This window comes from Ostrea edulis, chromosome 1, assembly GCF_947568905.1.
Source record: "Ostrea edulis chromosome 1, xbOstEdul1.1, whole genome shotgun sequence".
NCBI classification, from domain to species: domain Eukaryota; kingdom Metazoa; phylum Mollusca; class Bivalvia; order Ostreida; family Ostreidae; genus Ostrea; species Ostrea edulis.
In genome coordinates, this window is record NC_079164.1 from 3,846,155 (window position 1) to 3,854,506 (window position 8,352).

The window sequence follows — 8,352 nt, forward strand, 5'->3', positions numbered from 1 at the left end:
TGTATGTAAAACTTTGATCCCTTATTGTGGCCCCATCCTACCCCAGGGGACCATGATTTTAACAAACCTGAATCTGCACTATATCAGAAAGCTTTCATATAAATCTCAGCTTTTCTGGATCAGTGGTTCTTGAGAAGAACATTTTAAAAGATTCTTCCTATATATTTGTATGTAAAACTTTGATCCCCCTTGTGGCCCCATCCTACCCCCGGGGGCCAGCATTTTAACAAACTTGAATCTGCATTATATCAGGAAGCTGTCATATAAATCTCAGCTTTTCTGGCTCAGTGGTTCTTGAGAAGATAATTTTTAAAGATTTTCCCTATATATTTGTATGTAAAATTTTGATCCCCTATTGTGGCCCCATCTGACCCCCGGGGGCCAGGATTTTAACAATTTAGAATCTGCACTATATCAGAAAGCTTTCATACAAATCTCAGCTTTTCTGGCTCAGTGGTTCTTGAAAAGAAGATTTTTTCTATATATTTGTATGTAAGACTTTGATCCCCCATTGTGGCCCCATCCGACCCCGGGGATCGGGATTCTAACAATTTAGAATCTGCACTACCTAATAAAGCTTATGTATTAATTTCATCTTTTCTGGCCCGGTGGTTCTTGAGAAGAAGATTTTTGAATGACCCTAATCTATTTTTACCTTTTCTTGATTATCTCCCCTTGGAAGGTGGTCTGGCCCTTTATTTTAACGATTTAGAATTCCCTGTACATAAGAATGCTTTGTGCCAACTTTGGTTGAAATTGGCCCAGCGGTTTTTGAGAAGTCAAAAATGTTAAACATTTACAGACGGACGGACGCCGGGATACGGGTGATCAGAAAAGCTCACTTGAGCTTTTAGCTCCGGTGAGCTAAAACTGCATTGCTTATCAGAACTTAGAAAATACCTGGCATGTATGGAAAACACTTTTTGACAAATCCAAAAAAAAATATCATAATTTCGCTATTTCAAGTAATGCTTTTTCCTACTTTTGATACTGCTTTTATCTATCTATCTATCTATTTATTATTGTTATCATTTTCGCCTTCTATAATTACATATGTATATTTAAAATGTAAGCACTTACCAACAAAAGCATGAGTACGAGTATGAAAGTGTGCGAGAGGTGTTAGAAAAAATGACATCTGCTTTTCTGAATTAGGTCAATATTTGTGTTTTTGTTTGTTTCGATGTTTTCTGCCACACTCAACAATTCTTCAGTTATATGGTGGCGCCCAGTTTTTATTGGTGGAAGAGAGAACCCAGATACAATTTAATGTACCTGGGAAGAGACCACCGAGTAAACTGGGAAACTTTCTCACTTCAATATTTGTGATATATATATATAACAATATAACAATGTACAAAAGTTGGTATTTATGTCCTTTTATTTCAAAATTGTAAGAATTTATTCATTTGTTTAAAAGCAACATTTAAACGTTTGTGTACACATGAAAACGACCGCGTATTTCTGTACATTTGCTTTATATTGCCTGATCACACAAGTATAGACTTATGTCCGTTTCATTGTCTGTAATACGTGCATCCCACGTACACCTCCAGGTATTTATACGTCCCCGGACAAAAGTCATCGAACATGGCGTTCGTGGCCTCTAGTTGACAGCGTTGTCGGCCCTCGCAGTAACTCCTGACGCGGGACACTGAATTCGGCGATACACAGATTGTATTTTGTGGTCCTGGAGCCGGACAGGTAGTGGAGTCCCGCCGTCCGTAATTAGCGGAAAACACCACTAAGACGGCATCTCGTGGACAGTAGAGATACAGAGTGCCCCCCTCACAGACATGGAAGCGGGTACCTGTCGGGGAAATGAAAAAAAGTCAAACATATGCAATGTGTTTATTTCATTTTATAGTTTCACGTTCTCCAGACTCTCGTTCTCGAGACTTTACACGATCGAGAGTCTGGTACGATTCCTGTTTTAATTCGAGGCTTATCGAGAAATCGGTAATTGTCTCTGAGAAACGTGTAGGAACTGAAGTTCAAAGCAACTGTCAAAGTTTGTTTACAAAGGCGAAATTTAAATTTTCAACTAAAAGACCTTCAGTTCAACACACAATAAAATATCTTTGTTTGCTTTGTAACGAACAAAAATGCATATATCTTTATTACACATATAATGCACGAACCTCTAGGACCACGGGTGCTTTGGTCAAAATATATGAATACACATCTAACCTTATACAAACAAGGTCGGACGCTTAAAAATGGCGGCGATTCAACTTGCTTATTTACAGGCTGATAAAACCCCTCAAAACTAAAATTATAGAGTATATTTTCAACATGTAAGGATATAAGACTGTGATTTAGCTATATTGAGATGTGCACATGACAAGAACAGATACAATAAGTTTTATTTCTTGCAGATCTTCGGCCTGTAAATAAGCGAGTTGAATCGCCGCCATTTTTAAGCTTCCAAACTTGTTGATTATTTACATATGTATAAGGTTAGATGTGTGTTCATATATTATGACCCAAGCACCTGTGTAGGACCAGCGAATAAAATCCTTATAACCAACCTTCGTTATATCCAATTAGAGGTTAAACAATATACAATCAATCAATCAATCCAATTAAAGTCTTGGATCCACACTCCCCATGATCCAACAACCACCACCCCCCCCCCCCCCCCCAACGTGTCAAGGACATTTCCTCTACAATCCCGAATTCTTAGTCCTTTGTATCTATTTTTTTTTATTCCCAATTTCATTTTGCGCTCTCATTAAAGTCTTAAGTTAGGCAGGTGGACTGGATTGGATATACTTGCACGTACAGCAATGTATCTATATACATAATGAATTCAGTAAACCCGTGAAACTTAACAAGTTTTAAATGAGAGCGCAAAATAAAATTGGGAATTGAAAAATGAATACAGAGACTCAGCGAATTTACAGGAAATATTCATTAGCTTTGTTTTGCAGATTAAAACGGGGACGATAGATCTCCATGCTCCAAACGTCCTATTTGTGTAAAGTCACCGCGTCTTATTTTTGTGTTACGGATGGCTGCATTATCAGCATTAGAAATGGTAAAAGTCGGGGTTCTATATTATGTTTATTTATCATGCATACATTAGGTTACTACACACACAGTGTTATCTTCATTGGTTTGGAATTGATAAAAATAAATTACTCTGGAATTTAATGAACAAATTCACTTTTCTACTCCGCAGAGAGTAATGAATACATTCACGTTCAAAATGAAATCGATTTCGCCGTGTTGACAATGACAATAGTTTATTCTCATAAACTGACAGAATGTACAGTGTAGAGAAACATTATATTGATACAGTTAAATACATAAATGTACATACGTGCATACGTGAGAAAAACGAATTACAGTATCTGGTAATGAGCCAACCAGAAGAGGTAACTCTCTCAATAAATTTACATAGTTTTATCAATTTCATTTTATTTGTTGTATTTTTTGATATCAGTCTTACCTTGACTTTGTGGTAGTTCACATTGGTAAGTCACCTCCAGATATTTATAGGTATTGGGGCACGGATCTCCAAATATGTAATCGGAGGCGGAGACACTGCATTGGTTTTGGTCCTGACAGTTTTCTCGTACCGTTTGGAGGGAAAATCTGGAGTAACAGCTGGTGTCCTGGAGTCCAGGAGCCGGACACGGGTACCCTCTGGTTCTACCGTAGTTTGCGTACGTCACATTGATGGACTGGCCCCGAGGGCAGGATAACTGCAGGGAATCTCCCTCGCATGCCAGTTCCGTAATAGCTGTGGATGTTCATTCATGTCAAAAGAGAAGGGAAATTTTAATTATTACACACGCAACCCAGTAACTCGGAATGAGACAAAACGTGTGAACATGTAAAATTGGATAAAGGTGAGTTACATCGTACGTCTTAATCGGCGAGATGAATAACAATTCGTTTTATTGTCAGCAATAAAATGTTCATATCTTTTGAAATATTTAATGTCTGTTAAATATAAGCTGAATAATACATACGATGATTTTAAGTTTTCTCCCGGGTTCAGTGCAAAGCCTATTAAGGGATGTACATTACCAATACATTCAGATAATTAAATTTAACAAGGACGTAATCATGGTCATTTTGTTCAGCAAATCACACACACACCCCTCCAAAAAAATTCCAGAAAGCCTACCTTTTGTATATCCAATTAAGAAAACAAACCCAATTATTTTAGGTAACATTTTCGCATACACAGTTATTACGGAGAGTTGCGCATGTTCTGAAATCTACATCCATTTTATATTGCCAGCTGACCGACGTCTACAGTTGTATAGACATGTTACTGAATGTACAACCAACAAACGGAGAACATGACCTCATCTTATAAAACTTGTAAACATTAAAGAACAGATTCAAACCGCCGTGCTCACCTTTCGTTTAAATCCAAAGGTTGTTTAGGACAAATCATATTCGATTGTCGCGATCGTTGTAATCGAGGTTTACACGGCATGGCGCTACACATCAAATAAATCACTCTCCAGGAAGAGTACAGGTGATCGATAAAGGACGACAGACATCGCCGGATAACAACGCGCTCAAAAATGCAATTTCATTTTTTTTTTTTTTTAAATTTAATCATTTTTCTTGTCACGGTGACGTAATTTTTGCTTTGGTAAAAAAACAACAACCCGATAAATGTTTCATAATATGCTTGATCCATAAACTGTAACTTTACTTCCGGTACTTGAATCATATCATTTCATCTTTTTTAAGATCCCCGTTTACGCCCAGATCTATATCTTTCAATACATACTTGTCTATTTCGGGACCCTTACTTGTAACCTTCGTTTATATATGTACCAGTGATCTGGTTTTGAGAGAATAAACTGATCGACACATTGCTATAAACAGTCACCTGGTCCAGAAAATGAATCATCTGAGCAGGGTCCAAAATCTGACATTCAAATAATTATAAGTAAACACCGGTACCCCTCCCCAATCCTCTAAAATCTGACATTCAAATAATTATAAGTAAACACTGGTACCCCTCCCCAATTCTCTAAAACCTGACATTCAAATAATTATAAGTAAACACCGGTACCCCTCCCCAATCCTCTAAAATCTGACATTCAAATAATTATAAGTAAACACCGGTACCCCTCCCCAATTCTCTCTTTGTCTATCTGTTACTGTTCTCGCAGATGGCTCCAAAACATTAATCAGTTTTGAAGAACGGTCAGATATATATATCGTTTGTGACAATTGCGATGAAATCTAAGTCATGGTGTCCAATGTTTATAATTTTAAAGTGTCTTTGTCCAGGATAACACTACCAAACAGATCTTTTGTCTATGTAACATATGTCACACAGATTTAATTCGTGGGAAAATGATATTATATAAAAAAAAAAAAAAAAAAAAAAACCAACAAAATCAACAGATGCACGTGGTGAAAACAGCTTAGTCTAGATTTGGGGCATACTATAAAACCTGGCCTGCCCCATTGGCCTGGACCCAATCTTGGCCTCTAATTATGCTCCATCCCAAATTTTGGCCTAGTTTTTCAAAGTCATAGCAGATAAATGATATGTTTCTGTTGTTTTGTACATGTGCATTTTAAAATAATCATAAACTACCACCAATGTGATTGATTTTATTGAATATCTATTGATCAGTTTATTGATTAAATAATTTGTTTCCTTCCTAACATATATACTAGTACACACGAAAAAAAGTATATGGAACTAATGAAATGATTAGCTTATTGATTTTTTTCCTGAATTATGATTGATTTCATTGTTTATTATTGGTTTTGATTTTTCAAAATTGTTCAACATAAATGATATGTTTGTGTTGGTTTGTAAATATGACATTGAAACTCTCATTTTACTATAATGATCCACTTCACTTATTGATAATGAATTTAAAAAACAAATTCACACTAGTTTAATGATGAATCATCACACTTCACACACTGCAATGTAGTGCACCGCCTTAGTCACTCTCATTGATAAGAACAATGAGTTTGATATCTAGGTATAAAAATACTACCATAAATCATACAGGTTTTAAACTACAACTTTGATAAATTAAGGATGTTCATATCTGTTTAAACTATTTGAAATAAGCATGTAACACTAGTACTATAATGGGATATCAGATTATTTACAATATATTAATTTGACACAGAGTTCTACAGCACGGGTCTTGACAGGAATTCAAGGTTGAGGTTAATCTATGATATACGGTTTGAAATGTCACACAGCTCTGCACAGACCGTTTATTTTCAATAATTATCAGAATGAAAGATGATTTTGATGACAGTCTAAGAACGTTAAGAAGTATAGCACAACATTAAAGCTGCACTTTGTGAATTTGTAGATGCATAAACCTTTTTTCTCCATTATAAAACAATAGTATGAGCATTACATGTATATGATATTTGCTTAGATGTAGCTGCTGTAGTGGTTAGATAGAGGTACAAACCATTTTTTTGGTTAACTAATGCAGGCTTTGATATAAAATAAGAAGATGGTGGACAGATTCAATGTAATTATTGTAATTAGTTCTGTTTTACTGTTGCTTTATCACAAAACCAGAAACAAATCACAATTTTGAAAATTCAGACAGACAATTGTGTTTAATACCTTATTTAGTTTAGGCACAATCATAAAATGAGTTACTAATTAAAATTTTCTGTTGTATCAAACACACCCTATTTGCAAATGTTGGACTGCTCCATTGTTTCTGTATAATGGAATTTCCAACTTCAGCAAATGTTTTCATCACCATCCTTTAATATGGTGATAGATATTCCCTTTATCCTGACAGGGCAGGCCTTTATAGCATGGGCGCTTGTCACTTTTGCAATGAGTATTGAAAATTATTATGAAATCAAGAAAGAAATATTTATAATACATCATATCCGTTTTAATCAACATTGTTCATTCTACGAAAAGTATAGATAAATGAAGACTAAAATACAAATCGAAAATCCTTAGATTATTGGCTATTATCATTATGCTAGCAAACATTTCACTGTGTTTATTTTGATTTTTTTAAAATGTTATTTATCATGCTTTGGAAATTAAACAAGTAACACTAACTGCGTGGTATTTGCACATGGAAAACATAAAGACCACATGCTCTGTTCTGAATGTGCGCTGCTCTTAAAATCAAATTCATTATAATGACAACACTTTTATAATATGTAAATTGATATCAAATTGAATTCTATTGAATACAAAAAATATCAATAGATCAATCATTTCATCAGTATACTTTTTGGTGTACTAGTACATAAGTTAGGAAGGGAAAAGCAAATAATTTTGTCAATAAACTAATCAATAGTTTATCAATAAAATCAATCAGATTGGTAGTAGTTCATGTTTATTCTAATGTGCATATATCATTTTATTTCTACAACTTTGTAAAACTAAAACCAATAATAAATCAATGAAATCAATCATAATTCTGAAAAAATCACTATGTCAATCGTTGCATTAGTTGTGTATACATTTTTGGTGTGTATTAGTACATACAAATATGAGGGGAAAAGAAAATAATTTTTTTCAAGAAACTGATCAATCGATATTCAATAAAATCAATCAGATTGGTGGTAGCTCATGATTATTTTAAAGTGCACATTTACAAAACAACAAAAACATATCATTTATCTGCTATGACTTTGAAAAATTAAAACCAATAATAAATCAATGAATTCAATCATAATTTGAATTTGAAATTATTTTGGTTGAGGCCAAAAAAAATTTTAGAGACCAAATTTGCGGCCAGACCAACGTTTGAAGCCAGGCCGAAATTTGGGATGGAGCATAATTAGAGGCCAAAATTGGGGCCAGGCCAATTTTGAGGCCAGACCAGGCCAATTTTGAGGCCAGGCCAGGCCAATGGGACCAAGCCAGGTTTTATAGTATGTCCAGATTGGGTTTTGTTTCGCTACACGAATGTTTTTATAATTTGTTTAGTCGATAAAACAAATTTGAAACGCAAATACGTATTTGTTTGTTTTATTTATCACAAATTAAAATATGTGTCAAATTATACGACTTTGGTGATAGTTTTATTGTAGAATGCTTACTTAAAGAAAACAATACATTGTGGAAGGGTGTTTTGAATTCTTGGCCTTCCTATGTGAAAATTTGACAGAATCCTCCATTTAAAAAGCAATTTTTAAAATATTCCAGTGTGGTACAATTCTAATATATAAATAGCTGGTAAACTAGTTTTTATCAAAGAGTTAAAGTTATTCAAGATTTTTTTTTTTGATAATGATTGTAATTTCTAGTAATTTCAAAATACTTAAAAACTTTGTCTATTGATAGACATTCAACCAAAAGAATCCTCAATCCATGTATGTCAATATTTTTTTAACCTGTTTTGTTACATG

The 8,352-nt window shown here is 34.4% G+C and overlaps 1 protein-coding gene across 1 annotated transcript; it reads right to left on the reverse strand.

Moving 5' to 3' along the window:
- Positions 1–1,363: 1,363 nt before the first annotated feature.
- LOC125664431 (L-rhamnose-binding lectin CSL3-like) lies at positions 1,364–4,334 on the reverse strand. The gene is made up of 3 exons (XM_048897201.2): positions 4,139–4,334; positions 3,455–3,748; positions 1,364–1,810 (listed from the first exon to the last, which is right to left on the reverse strand). Exons 1-3 carry the CDS (start codon positions 4,185–4,187, stop codon positions 1,518–1,520), a joined length of 636 nt encoding a protein of 211 aa, XP_048753158.2. The 5' UTR covers positions 4,188–4,334; the 3' UTR covers positions 1,364–1,517.
- Positions 4,335–8,352: the final 4,018 nt, after the last annotated feature.